The sequence below is a fragment of the Atractosteus spatula genome, chromosome 11, assembly GCF_055471065.1.
Source record: "Atractosteus spatula isolate fAtrSpa1 chromosome 11, fAtrSpa1.hap1, whole genome shotgun sequence".
NCBI lineage: Eukaryota > Metazoa > Chordata > Actinopteri > Semionotiformes > Lepisosteidae > Atractosteus > Atractosteus spatula.
The window spans coordinates 42,311,771-42,332,534 of NC_142716.1; the positions used below are offsets into that span (position 1 = coordinate 42,311,771).

General features: G+C 37.1%; 1 protein-coding gene across 4 annotated transcripts in view; it reads left to right on the forward strand.

Moving 5' to 3' along the window:
* Nucleotides 1-9,419: 9,419 nt before the first annotated feature.
* LOC148824078 (casein kinase I) overlaps nucleotides 9,420-20,764 on the forward strand; it is a 34,425-nt gene continuing 23,080 nt past the window's right edge. For 3 of the 4 annotated variants that reach the window (XR_016093733.1, XM_088927067.1, XM_088927065.1), the window contains exon 1: nucleotides 9,422-9,911. Coding sequence is in view for 3 of the 4 variants with exons in the window: in XM_088927067.1 (XP_088783193.1) it covers nucleotides 9,836-9,911 (76 nt within the window). In the remaining variant the exon portion in view is untranslated. Of the gene's footprint in view, nucleotides 9,912-20,764 lie in introns of all 4 variants that reach the window. The other variant, XM_088927066.1, reaches the window with a different exon arrangement.

Genomic DNA, 20,764 nt, shown 5'->3' on the forward strand with positions numbered 1-20,764 from the left:
AATCTAGCCCGCAGGCATTGGCCGTATCCCGGCCAATCACAATTCCCTATGGATTGCATCGGGGTTTAAGGGGCGTTCTGTAACTAAGGTGGGCTGATTGTTTTGAGGTTGCTAAGGGTGGCCTGTCAGTGATTCACAGAGAGTTTTCTCTCCAGCACAGAGACTTTGTGCTGGAGAGAAAAGTTTTCTATTTCTTAGCCTCATCTCTCAAAATGTAAATATTTTTATTTAGTATCAGTTTTAATTTATTTGGAGACTCTGCCACATTTGATTATACATCAATGTTCTGTACATCTGTGTGGACAGTGGAAGTCAGAAATCAGTTGGCTACGATCCGGCAATGTATCTGTGCTTTAGTCAACTCCTGACAGAAGTACGAAATCGAACTCCCTGGTGATGAGAGTTTTATAGTTTTTGAAACAGTTCAGTTGTAAATCGAAATTTATTAAAATTGTAGTTTTAATTCATATAAGCCTTAGTAATTTTTCATTTGTGTGTATCCCTCAATGGTAGTAGTTAAGATGTGTTGGGGTTTTTTCTGTATAAACGTGTGATGTTGCATCCGTTCAATGAAGTTATTTAAATTTCACTGAAATTCGCGAAATAAAGGCAAGTCTGTCAATAAAGGCAAAACCAAGTTGCTGCTGCTGTTGGTGGACCATTAGGTGGTGGTCTTCCTTGGCTAAATTCCGTTCTGTAATATCTGGCCTGCCTAATGTTCACCTGTAATTCAGTTGGTGAAGCAATTTCTCACGTCTCTGTCTGATCTGTTAGTAGTGGGGCTATTGAAGTACAATGGATGATGTGTGTGTCACTCGGGGGGATGTTGCAGTTAAGTGGGCGATAAAGTGGGTCCCCTCATATGTATAAAGTAACTTGGGATCCTTTGTGGTAAAAGCACTATATAAATGTAAATAATTATTACCATTTAAATGGAAATTTATATAAACTCATACCTTTATAAAGTGAACCTTATTATAAATGCCTTCATTTTACTGAATATCTCACCCCCATGAATACATTACACACACTCGCCCAGTTATAAAGCTGGAGTGTGTCACAGAGCCAAAGTTTCAGATCAAGCATGAAAATTTGTGGTAGACTATGGTCAATGACATCTTGCATTGCCCAGCTTTATTTTATCATTTAAACCTGAAATGCAAATCAGGCGCTGCAGACGAGCCGCTTTGTTCTCTTGATCGATCTATAAACCATTGCACTGAAACATTTCACGAGCACTAGCACCAAGGTGGCTCTTTTCAGTTTCATTTTCTAAACTGGAAGCACACAACTTTGATCGGTATTGTTCAAAAAGAGCACAATGCACGTCTGGAATAAAGCTGAGAAAGCTGAACCCCAGCGGCTAAGCATGTGAAAAAAAAAAACTCCTGTTACCCAAAAACCAAAGGATTACTTGTGTTTTTACACTAAGCAGCATTTAAATCTTTCTTAAATCTGTTCTGATCCTTGCGTAAACCTTCCATTATCTTTGGCAAGAAGGCCATGCCTTCATCCACTCTGAGGGCAAAGGTTACACTGACACTGCCCTTCAGAAGGGTAAGCAACCAAAGGGATGGTTACGCAATTAAAGTAAAAGTAAAAACAAAGGACAATATAGCAGTGAAAACCAAACACACCTGTCCTCTAATTTTAGTAATCCTTCTAAATGATCATTAATCTTTTAGCTTCTGTCATCTTTGGGCTCCTTAAATTGAAAAAGATGGAAACTGAAACATTTTTTTTTACTTTGGGTTTGAGCTTTGAGAGATTAAAATACTGTGGTTCCGTGACTTCATCTATGAAATAAAGAGGAATAACTGCTGATAACATGGTTCCTCTTAGAAAAGAACATCACAGATATTTCATATATGCAACCATTTTATATCTTTGTGTTTTAAATTTCCAGTACACACTGAAAACATACTGTCAAGCTAGTCGATAAAGACATGGATTTCAAGAGAACATACCCAATCAATATATTGAATAACTTTAGTGTGCTGTATAAAATCTGTGAATCATTAACAAATTACAGTACGTGACCAAATGTATCTGAGTTGTAAGGCCAACTGACTCATATGCAACTGTCACCAGTAAATAGCCTGCTCAGTTCCATGAGGATTTATACAACACTCTGGTCATAGAATGTGGTGCCTTATTGAATGTATTGGGTGTTTTTAATTCTGATCAGTAATCATAATTATAGCATTATTCCAATGTCTCTTTGTAGTCTTTCAGGTATTTAGGTATTCTGCTGTGACTTAAAATAATTACATGTTCTGCAGCTGTGTAGCCGACTCGGGATGGAAACAATTAAAGTACTATAACAGTATATGATAAGAGAAATCCACTAGAACTATCATTATGCCATAAACCTAAACTATGTCCTTTTTGGGTGTTCTTTATTCATTTTACTAATAAGAGGGGGTATTAACATCTGTAGCCATTTGGGGAATTTCTTTCCATATCTTGTGAAACCTTCAGAATATTAAATTAAGGCTGATTGTTATATTCTTGGAAACACTTTAAGGAAAACTGTTCACTTAATATTTACAGATTTAAACATCAAACATCAGACAGCTTTTATCATGAATTCCTACCCAATGTTTATAGCATACTAGGGATTATTTCATATTCCTTGAACACATTGGTTTTTAAAGGATGTCCTTCCACAAAACAGATATAGACAGGCATTGTCCTTCAGAATCAGGAAGCTGAGTATAGTTTGACTCATGGGATGAGATCACAGAGCTGTGGAAACCAGTTATAGAGGATGTTCTGGCTAAATAAGGGACAGCTAATTCAACTGAGCCTAAAGCACAACACATAGCAGCAATTCTGTGAGGTGAACTACAATAATATTGAAATTATCATTTTAGATCAATCATTTTTTTAAAGCTCCAATGTCATACACCTGGATAACGAGGATCACTGGAATGTTTAAGAAATTTAGAGAAAAACAAAAAAGAAATTGAGTTAACTTACTAACTTAAATTTTAAATGGAATTAATTTTATTAAAATTGGCAACATGTGTTAAACTGTATCAATATGCACATTCCATAGAAGTTACAGAGGCATACCAGAAGACAATATGAAATCCACAGAGAACCTGAAATGTGGGTGTTGCTTGTGCGAATACCAAGCATGAACTGCAAGGACCTATGTTTAATTGTTTCTTTGCAATACAACCTCATACCTACTGTATAACTGACACAATGTTTTACAATAGTTGCAAGTATGGAAGTTTGGTGTTCTGACCTAGTTTTTACTACATTATTCAAATCCTCCTGATAGGTGAACTGCAACATGCCCAGTTCTGAGGAAACAGGGATGAAACTGCTATCTGTGCAGGCATCTACAGCACATTCTTTACCTCTTCTGGGCTAGAGCCCAGCACCACCTGGAGAAATCATGCTGCACTTTCATTGGTCAGAGACTTGTCAGGACATGCCTGTGGTAAGGCTCATTTCGTAATAATGTTTAGGAAAAAAAGTAAAGTAAAAATTACCTCGAGGCACTCTCTGTGTACTTTTGGGGTTGAGTTTCATCTGTGAAGGAAAACCAGGGATCTTTAAGTTTGGCACATGGTTTACAACAGTTCAAGTGACTGAAAGCAAAAGTTGTGCCTCAAAGCGATATTTTCAAAGCTAGCATGGACTGTATTGGTCAGCCACATCTCTGACCTAAGATACTGAATCTTTTTGAAAAGTGATCTTCTAGTTAACTTGAAAATTGGGACAAATAGTGCAACAGGGACCTAAAGGAGTGTATTTATGGCTAAAAGCAGGGGGCTTTTACATGGAGATTTGTTGGTATCTAAAACTTAAGATCTAAAGATGCTATTGACACAAATTCCTTATGATCCTTCAAGACAGTGGGACAAAATCCTTGAATCAGGTACTAGTACCCAAACACTACTAAACACTACTTATAATCTTTATAAATTGTGTTCTGGACAAGTCAAATTCCTCATGCAAAATACGAAACAGGGGGCTACAGAAGAGTTAAACAGTTTTTTTTCTTTAAAGAATTCAGGTTTTGTTCAAGTGTCCTTAGGGTGATGGGATAACTGGATGTAATAGTGGGAAGAGAGGTGGAGCACAATCTAAAGAGATGCTTCAGGCTACAATGGAAATTCCGTGGAAGAGAATGCTGTAACCATCAGGATGGAAAATGAGGAAAGTGCCTGAGCTTAGTCCTCAAGAGCTCTGTAGTTTAGCAGTAGTCATACAGTGCATGTGACAGTTGAAAAGTTGATGTAGATGGACTGAGAAAGCATAAACTTCTCCTTCTAGAATGCTTGGCTGTACCTTTAGTTGTTAGGTGACCGCTAAAGTCTTTACCAGACTGGAGAAAAAAAAATCAGAAATATCACAAAAAGAAATAAAACTGGAAAACACAGTTGTGAACTGTTTTTAAAGACCAAGGCAGGCAGTGCTACACCTTTTTTACAGTTTTCAATATAGTGTCAACAGGGTGAAACAAACACATGTATGTTACATGACAGACTCAAGTAGCATGCAGTAAAATAGCTGGACACACAAAGTGTGACGTTTCACAGATGAGTCATACGCAGTTGTGGTTTTGCATTAACAAGCAGTCCTGCGCACAGCTACTGTATTTGCAAATTACTACATATCATAAAGAGGTGCCTTCAATGGAATGAACAAGGAATTAACAAGGGAGGCAGAAAATTTAGTTTTTAATCTAACCTCTTTTGCACAGGTAGAGTTGAAGTTGTTTTTAACCTAACCTCATTTCTCACATGTAGTTCTGAGCAAAGGGCTCTGGCCACATGATGAGGTCTGAGAGCTCCCTGCAGATTTTGTTCCTTAAATCTAGCCTTTCATATTCATCTGTTTGTTCAACAGGGATTTAAAATATTTTGTACTTTATTTGAAGGATGTCTGAAAGCATCCCAAACTACATTTGTGTAGCCTGCTCACAGGAGATGCTATCATCAGAATTAATTTTTTTAATCTGAAGCCATCCAAGTGCAAGGAGCAGATTCCGCAGTCTTTGTTTATATGATCTCTGAGTTTTTGCTTGAAGACTGCTTAGTTTAGTGGTGTGCCAGACAGAATACAGTTCGATGGAGGACAAACATTACGAGGCTGATGTAGCCCATCCACAAGTTGTCCTTATCTCTATCAGCCACCATGTTTTGGTTTTGGTCACAGGTACTCAGTTATGAGCAAAACAGCAGTTTTAAGTTAGTCTCACAGGTAAGTCTGCACCATAAAACCTTAATGTGAGGTCACCTTTTTAAACTGTGATTTTGATCTCTGCGAACCTATCTGAGGGAAAAAACAATATTTGGTGTTTTTTTTTCCACTGAATAGGAGATACATACATGGACATGTGCTCTGTTTATAATTATCCAAGCCTGCCATATTCCCCTGTGAAAAAAAATATTCATAAAAGCTGTTTAAACCAGATGTTGTTGCTGTAGCCTAACAGGAGAAAAATACACTTTGGTAACAGCATAGTAGTTCGACGTTATCAAACCTGTCTTTATCTATATCTGTATGTTGGAGAAACTAACTTGTAATTTGAAAAAAGAAAATGTTGAAATTCACCTTTGATTTAGATGTTGATTAGTTCATTTGACAAATACCATTATAGTGTTGTATGGTCATCTTTACAATGTCTTTAGTATGTTGTCTGCAGTATATAATGTATATAATCTTTATAATACAATAATTAAAGTTATTGCAACCAACCAAGAATGAAAATTCTACACACTGTAATACCTTTAATATGGTCAAAGTGACAATTTACTCAGCAGTTGGTTGCTGACAATTGTACCAAAACAATTGCTATAACAACACCTAGTAGACAAACTATAAAATGATAAGACCCTGAATATGAGACTCATTTTACCCAAAATAGTAACCAGTTTATAATGGGTACCAATACAGGAATGCTAAAATACAGTTAACAGTGTGTATAGTGCCTGTTGAGAGCTGTAGTTAAAAATGCACCCTAAACAGGCTCTTGAGATGAGCTCATGAGGATTGCAACACCTTTTAAGCTCCAGCGGGTTATGTGATTGTAACAGAGTCACACCAAATGAACCCTTTTACATAAGCATGTACAAGAGTCTGGAAGTGGAACTTGTTCTCTAATCCCATAAAATACCAAGCAAACTGCACAACATTAATAACTATCATAATAATTTCAATTTAATAACAGATACACGATAAAAGGAGCAATCCACACCTTGTGCCTTTTAAATCAATATATTAAGTTTTTCCTAATTCTACATGAATGCAAAACACTTTTTATAGTATACAGGAGATTTGACACTGATTGTATTCACAATGAAAAGTGATACTGATATCTATCTCAAATTAACACCTGGCATTACTGGCAGACTTTAAGTTCTTCCAAGAATTTTGAAGCGTACCATCATGGTATCAGTTTAGTGAACCATGAGTTAAGCACAAACTGTACAAAATGTTCCTCTTAACTTTCACCATGTTACACCATGTTCCATTTTGGTTAAAATATTGAAACTGCACTATAAAATACTTTTAGAACATTGATCTTAATGTAGGGGGAAAAACAGATTTGCATTACAGTGCTATAAAGACAAAAATACATATTATCCTACAGCTGCAAAATCTGTCATCTGAAATTACTTAGGGAACAAATCATTCATGACATTTCATTTGAATGTGTCTACAGCTTCTTTCAGAGAGATGCTTTCAGTGTTAAAGGTTTCTTTTGTCCAATTAATAAAGAGCAGCATATCTGTGTCATCAAAGTGCACACCTCCACAAGACCATCTATCCAACATGATATAATTTTTAGGTTTCTGGTTGTAGAAATATTTAACTAATTAATAAACTCTCCTGTCTGAGTATTCTAAATTTAAGAATGTTTTATGGATCAATTGAAATCAAAGTTTATAGTTAGATGTACCAATCCCATAAACATGTTCACTTTCTAAAATGGCAAGCCATTAAAACAGACGTTGAATCATTGGTTTTTCAAAAGATGTGTTTCATTTTTACTCAAAGTGCATCCTTGTAAAGGAAAATGTCAAATGTACAAACAATAAACCCAAATAACTGAGTTGATGTCACAGTTGTGAAACAATCTGAAATATTTTTATGCACAAAAAATCTTCAGAAAGGATTCATCAGATAGCTTTGTAAAAAAAATCCATGGCCTTACATTTTTCTAGTCAAAACATATTAGCTCAGAAGCTAAGAAGTATTTGATGAATGAATCAATAATGTAAAACATAGGGTGGTAAAAATGTAAAAACACTGCGAAAGAGCAGGCCAAAGACATCCTTAATCTGTTATAATATTCTTGGTGACCTGGAAAATGCATGGATAAAATATTTCTACTTGACTTATTGAGATTATTTTTAAAAATACAAGTTGAGGGAAACTTATATGAAATTTTGGACATACACTATCCTAAAATCTGTGGATTCTAAAAAACAACATTTCTTGTCTTGCCTTCAGAAAAAATGGTTGCCCCATATACTGTATGTGCTCTTTATATTTAGATGTAAGCACACCTATTTACATTTTTTAAAAATCTAAATAAATCAAGAGATTTTAAAATGTGATGGGATATAGTATGTTCAGACTTTCATTATTATAATCAGATACTACTTAAGATTGCATTAGAACCCAGTATCTGAAGCCAGATTAACCACTAACTTATTAAATGTAATCTTCCTTGGTACGTTATACTTGTCAAAGACATTTCTTCTAGGATTTTTTGTATTCTTGTTTATGTTAGCAAAAATGTAGCTAAATTCTGTGTTCTTGTGTAATAAATACATTTTAAATAAATGGTACCAATGCATAACTCATTATGGATTAGCAAGGTTTATATACAGCTGTAGGATGGTCTTAGCTGAAATAAATATCTTGCTCTCAAGAATATCTTCAGTAAACCTAGAAATTATATTTTTAGAAAATAAGAACAGTTCAACAAGCAATAACACTTCTAAAAAAGAACAAGCCTTTTTAGAAGGCATAAAAGAGGAAAGAAAGGAAAGGTCAGCAATAAACTGCTACAGTACTCAGTGGGCCCTTAGTCAAAGGCAGATGAGTTTTTTGAGTGATTTCTTAAAACAGTTGTATGAAAAATGTGATAAACATAGAACAGATCCATTTACTCATAGACTATAAAAATAAGACTTGCTGTTTCACAGAAACTGAAGTTTGTTACTAAAGCATATTGTACTGTCAAAAAAGGTTAAGATCAAATATTTCAAAACCTTCCTTTTTGATGCAGTATAATTTTGTTTGACTGCAATTATAGTGTAAGGACGCCTTTTGGAGAAAAATGTTGACTGTCTTTAGTTTATACCAATACATTTATGTTTTATGATATCCAACTAAAATAATTACATTCCAGCCCTATACGAAAATACATACAATTTGAAAAATTACCCTGAAAAAAAGGTTGCATTTATCACTTCCTGCTGTTTCAGGCAAAGGACAGATGAGTTGAATGTTTTACGCTTTTTGAAGTGTAAACAGGAAGACTGAAGAGAAGACATGTTACCCCAGAAACAAGTTTGGCAACCAGTTGGAACAATACTGGAAGCTGTGTAAACAACAAGGATAGGTGCAGGGTGTTCATGGAACAGAGCAACTTTGAGAACAAGATGTTAGAAAAGCAGTGGATTAAAAATGCCCGATTTTGGCCCTGTTAGAAACATAAATAAATACAAATGTTTGTATCATCTTTCTTTAATAATTGTTCTAGCTTCAGACACGGAGCCTATGGTTTCAAAAACATGATTTAATAACTGTTTTGTTGTTTCAGGAAGAAGCAACATACAATAATACAATAATTTACATATAAAACAATTGTTCTGTGTGTTTATTTGTCTTTTACGGGGCACAGTGCTCTTCTATTTACAACACATTTAATCATAGTCACTCAACTGGAATTTAGCCAAATACAATTCTTGCTTATAAAACTAAGGCTCTAAAGGAAAAGTATAGCTATGTAGCAGGAAGGATATATGTTCTATGTATCTAATTAGCATTGGTTTCAGACATATTAAATATTTATTTTATATTTCCTGATGTTTTTTAATTAAATTATTGTCACAGTGAAAGGATTAAAACCATTTTGCATGCTTCATATACAACTGAAAATACAAATATATATTTGTAGTTATGAGGAATTAACTTTTTCCCACTGAATAGCCTAATATATTTTGAGAACATCTTGTCCTGTCCATGTCATTTACTAATAAACTATGAAGCTTATTATTGTAGAGATTGCTTTGGGGGAAAAAAAACAGCCGCATATTATTTTACGCTATTTTGAAAGCTGAACAAAAGAAACTAAGAAGGTTGAATCAATCCATCGTTATACTTGTTTTTGTTTCAGACCCTACCCAATCCCCTCCCCCTCTCCACTGTTGCTAGGGGAAGTGATGTCACAGGACTATGGCAGACTGTTTCACACAGAAGGAGGGGGTTAGCAGAGGTAGTCAGTATTTTAAGCTAGAGAAGATAGCCATTAAAATCCGTCTCCATCCTCTCCACCGTTAAGAGGGATGCCATCCGAAACAGCAAGAACATAATCTACACATTTCAAGCTTTCCGATAAGCCCCATATTGGTATATTTGGAAAATCGGGGAGGTAGAAAAGGAATGGTGAAAATTGGATTGTGACAGAAGGAACAATATTATTAAAAATTGGAAGGAAGGGGGGAGAGTGGTGAAAAGGGCAGATATAGAGGAAATATTGAAGGTTTCGGATATTATTAGGGGCTTAAATCGAATCTTCCGGGGGTTTGATTAAGAAAAATACTCCTGTTTACATTTTTATATAAGAATTAAAGCCATGGAACTGAGAGTTGGAAACAGATACAGACTGGGTAGGAAAATTGGAAGTGGATCTTTTGGAGACATTTATCTGGGTAAGTGGACTAATTTGACTCTGTAGATTGAAATGTAACTACAGTTATTTTTTTGGACAGGACGAAGGTAAGTTGGGCTCATTTGTGTAAGACCACGGGTGCTCGTGATATGACATTTAAGAAAACGGTCTACAATTTGAGTGAATTGTAGTAGTAGAAGGTAACATTCCCCTTAAACTGTGACGAGCACTTCTTGTTACTGTACCGTATTTGCATTATTTGCTTCGTAGTATAAATGTGTCCAAGTAACTTAGCTGTATCCTGTTCCTTTTCACAGAATCTAGGGTACCTTGTACTAAATAAGATGAAGCGATGTGTAACTAATCGAGCTCTTTGTATCTCAACTCCCTTGTTACTAGACGGGAGTGCTACTATTTAAAAATAAACCCGAAACAAATTCATTCCAACAACTTCTCTGACAAGGGCTTCGGTTAGTGAATCGTGCCTGCTGCTCATTTATATTACCCTTTAGTGTTGGAAACGGCGCTGTACACAATGCTATCTCGGGTTTTTGTACCTAATTGGAAGATCCCTTTGTTATGTTAAACAGAAATTGACACTTGGCTTCTTGGCGTTTTGAACCTTCGGGTTTCCACAGCCATCGCAAGCCGGAACAAAACAACGTATTTTTGCTCGGTTTTTTTGTACGCAAATCCCCCTAATTCAAATGCTCTTTTGTGATCTGCTTACTTTTCTTTACCAGTGGTTAGTTACTGCTTAACCGTAGATGTTAACTGTTACATTGTGTAGCTAGACCACATACACCGTGCGGTGTTCTGGGTTCACAAAGGAGTTCCGAACCGAGGATGGTCCTTTTTTTTAATCCGAATTTCCGTATTTTGATCCATTTCCCAGTCGAACCTGAAGTGAGAAATATCAAACAGGAGGACCTTTCTCTCGAGAGTGCATTGTTCTTGAGGCGACATTCGCTTCCGAGCGGTTAAAACGTAACACGAAGAGGCTTGTGTAGCAGTAAATCCTGTTCACCACCACCACACGTAACGTAGTGGGAGAGGTGGGGGGGGAAATAATGTTGATGTGTAAATCAAACCGAAACCGAGTATGCGTTATATAACGTGCAGTTGTAAGATCTGGGAGCCTGGTATGCTTTATTTAGCGGAAAAAAAAACGTGTAGAGCAAATTGCAGGTTCTGTTTTCCCCCAGATTCTCGTTTGGAAGAGGAATCACGACGGGTGGGTTTGTTTGTGTCCAACAGTGGTCCTTTGCAGTGCCTGTATGCTTTTTAAGCATTCAGCGCATATTAAGCGTGGTCTGGATGTGAATCTTGTGGGTTACCGGTTCTAGTTGTCTGGTGTAAAGTTGGAAAGGTGATGATAAGTTTCCCCCAGTATTATAACACAACACCAGAAACAGCCAGAAGGCCTGTGGGCAAGACGAACAGTATAAGGGATGTGTAAGACGATCCCTGTTGATCGGTGGTGACCTTTCCCATATGGATGTCATCTGTTATTATTGAGGTAGGCATTTTCCTTTAGTGTCACAGTCTGGTTTGGCTTCTCAAGATGCATTCGATACAGGGATATAAATATGGGGTGTAGGTTCTCACTCTGGTTGTCTGATACGAGAAAATGTAGATTCCCATAGAACATCATTAGAAGTCCATTGTTATGACAATAGCTATAAGGTGTTTTAAAATGGTGTTACTGAGATGAGCTGTTTTGTATGAATTGTACTTTCTCCTTAAATCAGCTTTGTATTTTTTATATCTCCTTTTGGGTGTACACACACGGCCACCTCTGTGTAAAGGCTCTCTGTCTCTCATTGTCTCACAACAGTTTTCATGTTGGTACATTGTGATGGACGTTTTGTGCAGCTGCTAACATGAAGACCATGTTAAGGAATTAATTAATACGGATTTAATCATGGCTTTGGAATGAAACCTAAAACCTATTACATCAGTTGTAGTCAACAGATGCTCAAACACTTAGTCTGCCTTGGTTACACTGGTGTTTAGCGCAGTATCACTAGCTTCATACTGCTGATTTAGTGTAAGTTGGCCATTTTGCACACCAACTTATAGCAAATCAAAAGTAGTTTCTGTCATTGACTGAAGTTTAATAACATGAAATGTTTATTCTTAGCCCTATCCATTTGATCTTCAGAACGTCCTTGTTTTGGCATCAGACCTGGAGGATCTGTAATGTTTTCAACTCCCACGTTTTTTTTGTTTATTTGGTAAAGTTACAGCTAGTCTGAGCTGGAAGTTAAGGACCTTCTATTGGGTTAGTTGAATCCTCATCAGGGTCAGCAGACTATCCACTTCTCCAGCAGTCCCTTCTCGCCTCTATAATGTTTAATCGCACTGCCTTTTCTTGTATGCTTGGCTCTGATTGGAGCAACTGCAAAAACCTTTATTTGATGTAAAAACTGGAAGGGCCTGTTTCTCCGGATCTGGAGAAGCAATTTTTTTAGACTTATTAACATACATGCTTTACTGCCATCAGCTGATTTATACTTATCAGTTTTCCTATATTAATACAAAATGGTGGCTGCATGGTTTAAACATAAATTGGTATTCAAGTTAGTATTGCTGGTGTCCTAGTCCTTAAAATACGCACTGTGGCATGGAAAGTCATTTAGCAAATACTCTTATGTACAGAAGGAACAAGAGAAAGATGTTTCTGGTTCTGTAGTATTTCTTGCTTGAGGTCTACCCTTTTAACTTAATCATAGCATTAGGAATACCACTTAGTGTCCTGATGACAGACTTGACCCATAACACTACAGCTGAGTGTGGGAAATCGAGCAGGTACAAGTGAAGAATTCCTTTGTGACAGGCTTGTTTCTTTATTGCTGCACAGAACCAGGTGGTCACACCATGTTTGCTATAGGTCTTGGACACGGGAATACTTTAACAGAGCTGGGGAATGGGGGACTGTGTAATAGGTTTTATTTGGCTGTAGTGTAGTTTTCATGATGTGGATAATTGAAGACGGAAATAAAAGGCCTGCGGGGTTACACTGCACCATCTATGCCAGAGTTTTACTTAGTCCCAAGGAACAAAGTGTGCTGCACGTCATCTTCCTTGAAAGCAGCCAGATGTGGAACAGTGGAAAGTGCTACAGTTTGTCATGAGGTGGAACTTTGGTCATATGTTAAAGACTGTATAATAAATACAAATTAAAATCATTTTGTGTCACTTAGATAAAAAATATATATTGAGGGATCTATGCCTTGGTTATAAAGTCATATTTGACCAGCACATTCTGTTGTTAATGTAGGAAGAAAAGGCAAAGAATATTGCAGCCTTCATGGCCATGTTGTCTATTGCCATGCAGTCAGTGTTGCATCCTGATTTTTTTAAAACTAATTTTAGATCTTAATTAGTTAAGCCTTTTTTATTTTTTTGAGATGTTTAGTATTGTAAGAGATGTACTCATCTCAGTTGTTGAAATTACACCATTTTTACAGCAAGTGTTCCAGTAGATAGGTCCTGCCAATATGCATCTAGGTTTTCATTTTTAGTTAAACGCTATTTGGCAAGAATGCATATGAACGTGAATGCTCGTGTGTTTGAATGCTCACATCCATCTGAAATGTGAAGTGTATGACCACTAGATTTTGTACGTCTTTTTTGTTGTTGCTATTTTTTCTCATTTTGTGACTTCATGCATGATCTTCATATAAGTCAAACATTTTTCTTATGACACTAACTCCCAACGTCAATAACCAATATCCTAATAACTAGCCAGTTGTAAAATTCAAGAATGTTTATGGAACATTTTTCTCATTCTAGCCAGCGGTTATCTGGATAATGAATAAAGTGCATCACATTGCTAATCACAGCCTTTTTTGTAGCTGTTTAAGTGGCTCAATTTTGTCACTGTAAGAGTAATTTGATTTTTGATGTCAGGCTAAGCACCACTTGTGGGATCTGTACATGTAGTTCTCCTTTTTGTTGAAAAAAGAGATTAACAGCAGTTTGTTTACTTTATCCCTGGTTGTACAGTCCTGGTGTTTAATTTCCCTATTTTAGTGAACGTAGTGTAAAAATGGGTGGCATTTACGGACTATATTTTTGCTTTGTTTTTGGGTTCTCTGATAGATTTATTTGCCCAGTGTAAGTAACACATGCCTTCATTTTCCCAACTTCTTTTGTTTCATGTAGAAAATTAATACTCTGGTGTTTGTCCAGGTTCTGTTGTAGCCCATCTAGAATTCTCCAACACTGATCCTTGATTAATACTCTCACAATGTGTCTTTCCCAGCTACTTCTTGACCAGCATACGGACACTTCTTTTGAAGGTGTACATCAAATATTAATATGCCGTGGCCTGCCAGTGAATTCACAAACTGTTTTCTTATACAGATTGGTCACCCCAAGGTCCTAGTGAGGGTGTTATAGCTTGTTTGCCATCAGTTTTTTTCCCTTCTGAAAGATTAGACATGTCAGATGGCTGCTGATATTAACCTTAAAAGTGTCAAAGAATGTTGTTAGCAATTGTAAGTGAATAGGTCACCAGTTGAAAATACTTGCTTTATAATCGCTTAACTCTGATTTTAACTTGCTTTTTTGTTTTGGTCTTTTACAAGTTGAAGCTTAACCATTATTACCTTTTTGCAAGTTACAAAATAAATGCTAGTTGGTAGTGGTTCAGTGAATAACCCAGCTTTGCATGTGATTATTGAACAGTCAATTGCAATAATCAGTGCTTTTACGTATTTAGGTAAAGGCATAGTAAGATATCCCTTTACCTTATTAAGTTGCCATTTCTACCTCTACTATGGTTATTCATTTGTGTCTGATCTAAAAAACAAGCCATTTTAATTACAAGCTATGATGTAAACTTGCCTGTCCAGGTATTTAATCAGCCATAAGAAATTCAGCAATCCTTTTAATGTAACTGGCTTGTAGTTTAATTTATAATTCTGTACATACACCATGAGCTCAGCTGTGTTTGTAACGTTAGTTGGGAGGAGCATTTAGCAACAAGCAAAAAGCACTTGGCACATTTTGTACAGCGTATATCTAGTACAGGCCACTATGTATCCATTTGTTGCATGCATAAAAAAAAAATAAAGAATATAAACACAATAGCAGCAAATGATCATTTTCCTATCACAATATTGCCACCAGCAGAAAAATCACATGCTAGGCACATGTTAGTACATTCAAGTACAGGTGAGCAACACAGCTAAGCATAATGTATGTGGTTAAGTCATCCTACCATTTCAAAGGTTCCGACAGTTCTTTGAACATCTGGGAAGAAATCATATAAATTAAGAAAATTGCAGTGAAATAGGCCTGCTGCTGAGGTCTCGTCTGAGGTGCACACGTAGGTCATGTATATTCAATGTACTACAACTGAAAGAAGTGAAATTCTGACATGTTTTAGTTTAAACTGGCACCAGGAGACTTGAAAATTGTATTCTAATTGAACGTGTTCTGATGCATTAACTTGATTCACTAATGTGTATTCACTAATCGGTAATTGAAGCATTACGTTTTGCACCACTACTAGTTGGTAGATTGCTGGAACACCTGCAATGAGATTTTGTTGTAAAGATCGTTTTGGAGTTAACCAGTGGAGGATGGTGTGTTTTTCTTGTACTGTTTTATTTTCCTGTGTTTGGAAGTCTAATTATGTGATGGTGGAAGTCAGCTGATTTGACGTTGACGTTCATTTTTGGAAACCCATGAATTGCCTTTAGATTCATTTCATGCTGCAGTATTATCTGTTGCGTAGTAGTTTCAGACAGACAAGTTTTGTGTTGATTTTGAAGGCTTCTTGAGCTTCTCCCTCTTTTCTGTTTTAGGAGTCAAAGCTGTCTAATCAGGAGTTTGTCTACTGTACAACTTGAAGAATTTAATAGGAAACTTGAATACCAGAGAAACCACAGCTGGGTCATGTCTTTTTTCCTAATTTCTTACTTCCACTTTTAAAAGACAGCTCTGTGACTAGAAAACATTTGATTCAAAGCCTTGTACCTTTGTGGTGGAATGCATAGAGCTAACTTGCAGCACCTTTGGTTTGTAACTATATTGGGAATAAAATTGAATCCATACTATGTTAGAAGTAGTGCATCAGCTTTACCAATGAGTTGTACTCAGGGTCTTCCTCTCCTACAGCTAAGCAGGCTTTGCTGGGGGTCAGGATGGGATTTGACTGGTTTATGCAAATTGTCAGTTCCAGGGGTGTTCCCCTTTTCAGTAACAAAGTGCCTTTGTGGTGTGTGTTGCTATCCAGAACTCCCACTCCTCAGGGCTAGGAGGGTGGAGTGAAGACACAGTCAGCTGGAAAAGGCATTTAACACCCCTTGCTCTTCTAAATCGGAAGCACTGATGAATTAGGGTGCAGTTTGATCACCCTCTCCCCTTTTCTGTGACTCATTTCTTGCCAAGAGTTACTTAATGGTCAGTGCCTTCAAGGCAAAATGTGATGTTCTTTTTCTTTAATTTGTTGAATCTTGAATATGTACACTTTTTGCCAATTCATTTTTTTTCCAGCGATATTAGAAAGTCACTTCAGTTGGTCTTGCTGTGCTCAGTACAGTTGACAGCCCCAGCTGCAATGACATTTCTTCTGTTTTGATTTGTATTTCTACATGGAGGTGTCCTCATAAAAATACTCTTACCTCATCTGACTTTGTGTTAATGTTTGGACATGTTCTGCTCTAGAAATGAAAGGTGAATCCAGTGTCATCTGCTTCATAGTATTCCCCTTTGCTTCAAAAATTTTATCTTCTCATGTCTGCTACTGTTTAGGCACATCATAAAGAGGTTTCCTGTGTGGTTGAAACTGTTTACAAGTTTTCAGTCTTTTGAAATCATCAAAAGACGTCAGTCACTATTGGGAGTCTTAGTGTTGAGTACATATGCTCAGAACGCTTTGTTAATGCCTTACCCGATCCTCTCTTCCAACATGTCAGGGCAGTGCTCTGTTGTTGCCCAGTAAACTGCAGTTTGAAAAGCAACTTTTCACCCATTAATGTTTTCATTCATTTTCCTCCCCTCCAGCATTTTAAAATACCTCCTTAAATTTAAGCAGAACAGAATTGGTTTTAGTGACAAGCTGGGTAGTCAGGTTTCATTAGTACTGCAGTTTCAGTTTTTCCAGCTCAGTGATGAATCTTGCCCTGCAGTCCCAATGTCAAGTAAACTGACCATAGGCACTTTTTCTCAGTAGTTTACACCACAGTCTGAAGCACAGATGTCACAATGTCACAGAATTTATTTGTTTCATTTCCATCTAACCCAGTGGTTCTCAAACTGTGGTACGCGTACCTGCAGTGGTACGCGGAGTGCCGCCAGGTGGTACGCCAAATGACCCTGGAACTGTGTTGTGTGCGCTAAAAAATGGGGACGGGTTTTCATATTTTGTATTTTAATACATGTTGAATACGCAGCCTACGTACTACGATACAGTGCGCGCTAATACTTCAGTGGACACGAGATACTCTGTAATTCTATACCACGCTATAGGAATGCGTGCTATGGGCACAAGTGACCAATTGTATGTAAAAAAAGCTACTGTATCTCCAGCAAATAGGGAGGTAGGAGAATGTGCGTGATTTTGGAACAATGCCAATGTTGTAAGCACAGGAATGCATAGAAATATGTGCTACGAATGCTGGTAATCTTGTGAGCACAGGAAAGCGTGATAGATAACAGAAAAATATTTAAGAACTGTTTTAAGTTAATTTGAGAAAAATACACCTAGCGTCTCTGTGTTTCGCTCCCATGCGCATGAAATAAAAACTTAAAATAAATACGGAAATAAAAACGGAAACGCGGAAAAATGCAAGCTTGCGGATTGCTAAAGCAGGTAAGCCACGCTATTTTTGAAGAACCTTATTTACCGTTGACAAAAGAGCTGACACGTATTATGTGTGGAGAAAAAGCTGCTAAACAGCTCGACCTACTGCCCCCCCGAAAGACACAGTCACTCATAGAATCATTGAAATGAAGGATTATATCAAAAGTACACCGATAGAGTGCGTTAAGATGAGCAGATGTTTTTCACTGCAATTAGATGAGTCTGTATTCGATTTGGCCAATTTGGTCGTTTTACTTTAGATACGAGTTTGAGGGCATGTCCCATGAGGACTTTCTGTTCTGTAAGCCGCTACCAACAGGAACTACAGGAGAGCACATATTTCAGCTTCTGAATGAATTTATCGAAGAGAATGGCATCGACTGGATAAAATGTGTCGGAGTTTGTACAGACGGTGCTAGAGCGATGACAAGCCGACACAGCGGTGTAGTTGCACGATATAGAGAGGTTGCTGCAGAAATGAATGGACGCAATGCAACATCCACCGCGAGACTTTTGCAGTCAAGAAAATGCCTGACGATTTAAAATCTGTTAGACTCTGTTGTGAATTGTATCAAGGCTCGAAAAATTAATTCACATCTCGACTAAACAGGCTCACCCCTCTCACTGAAATGGTGCTTTTTTTTATTTTTATTTGTTGTTGTTACTGTTTTTTTCTGCAAAACCTTTAAAGGCGCTATATCAAATAAAGTTTATTATTATAATATTTATTATATGTATGTGCACTCATGTTGGTCATTGAGAATTTCTGGGGTTCCTATGAGATGATGACTTGTAGGTGGTACTTGGATGCTTTGGTTGAATTAGGGGTGGTACTTGGTCCAAAAAGTTTGAGAACCACTGATCTAACCGATGATTGAAACTGTTAAGACAGGCTTATAGATTAGCTTTAGCTTGTCTTATTCTGCATTCCTACTGCTCTGACCAACAGTAAAAAGACTTGGATCTGACCACTACTAGTCTAGCCATGTCCTAGCCCTGCAACTGGAAAGTATAAAAGCCACTTTACAAACCATCTTGGTCAGGAAATACGTTTGCCATCAGTGCTCTGTTCTTTGCTTATGAAGCAATGGTTAATATAGGTGAAGCTAGAAGCAAAATGGCTGAAAAAGTACTTCTTTGGATAGTGGAAGGATAAGCCACAGTTCACTGTCCATACTGGGGGTTTAATGTGTTTTTTGGGTGGGGGGAATATGCCCTACCTCACATTTACTGGGGAAAAAGCCTTATTGGCCTTATTGGCTGCAGGTAACTGTCTTCTTAGGATCCCAATATACAAAACCTTGTTACAACAAATAAGCCCTCCATGTGTACAAATTAAGAGCTTTAAATTAGAATTTCAGTAATTAGTGTTAATTTTGGGTTGACATCTTTGCCATACTATATGCGTCAAGTTTGGTCTGTTCACTGTTTCGAGAATTCTGTAGTGGTTTAAGTTTTTGTGGACGTTAAATCATTTTTCACTTATGTATTGCTATAGAATTTGAAGTTGTTTGCAGAAAACAATTTTATCTTGCAGTTTAGAATGACTTCTGTGAGATCTATTAACTTTCTTTGCATCTCTAGGAACTTTGTTCTATACCCTTTCATTGACCTTCTGTTAGTTGTTTAAAAAAAGTACTAACTAAATTGAACTTTTAAATTGGTGGAAGCAGTTGTGCTAAATTGCGTAGTATTTTATGGCAAGAAACTAGGGGGGCTTCCATAGTGCAGCAACTGTTTAGATCTTTCACCCACACTGAGTTTAAACGTGACAGTCTTGACAATGACACCATATTGTGAGCTACATCTCCGTCTAAAATACTGATGCTGCTAAACCTGATGCTATTTTTTGTGGGGAAATGGCAGGGGAACTTTGAACTGCCATTGACATATTCCTCTCTTGTGGCTCACTTTTCCTTTTCTTTAACTTTGACGTGTTTAGCTTGGTTTGTAAGTATTCTTTAACTGAAGGATAGGTCCTGCTTCGTTTGCAGTAAAGGTCTGATACAGGATTTGTTTCTATGGAGGTGTTGATGCCTAGTGTTTACATAAATACTGTTGTACGAAGAAAGCGACCAATGAGTTTTAAAAGAATTTATCGACAGGGTAATGTATTCTCTCTGGGTGAATACATATGCATTTCTGTTTTTCAGTGTTGCCAATGATGTACTTCTGTTGAGAGTTGATGCAGGTGTTTTCTGTTGTTCCACAGCAAGGGTCCTAGTGAAACATGTCTTGATTAGGTCAGACTCCCCTCCCCAGGAGCAGAAAGATTGGAGCTTTTATATAAGCTCATAAGTAGTTAGCCACGTTTATTTTCAATGCACCAGCTGAATCACCACAGTTGCATAACAGTATTTAATCACTCTCATAATTTATAAACTGCTGGTATAATGTTGCAAGGAAGTGTTGCAATATTTTGTTTTGAAAAACAATTTACAGTATTCAGAATAAATGAGTATTGGGATTTCAAGGTGTTCTTAGAAGGTATGCAGTGATAAAATTGGGCTGAAGTGTCTGATGAAGATCCATGTAGTTTTTTGGGAGGAGGTGGGGGAATGACAGGAATGCTGTGGTGTAGATGACATGGGAATTCTTTCCTTTGATATTTTCACGTGGGGTTTTCCCTTTAGCAGTTTGGTGTGGTGACCATGCTGCCGTTCATCAGGTGTGACTGTTCTAAGGAGATCAGGTTTTATTGACGTATCCCCACCTGATTCATTCTTGGTCACATTGTCCGGTGTGCTTGCTTTGTTTTGCTTAATTGGCAATTCTGTTGTGTAATATTTGTCTGGTTATTACTATATGAAGTTTTTGACTAGTGTATTGCACCATGGTCAATATTGTAGGTGAAGGCTATTGGTTTAGCATTCTTCATCAAACGGTCTTGACACTAGAGATTAGATTAAATATAGAATCATTACTGCTTTGCTTTTATTAAGTGTTTTTGTTTTGTCAACTGAGGCTTGATCAACAGTTAAAAGCCATCAACTCAGCTGTTCTCTCTCGCAAAGCACCTTGACTAAATTGGGCTTAAACCGGCAGTGTTTTTGGAAAATGATTCTGAAGATCAT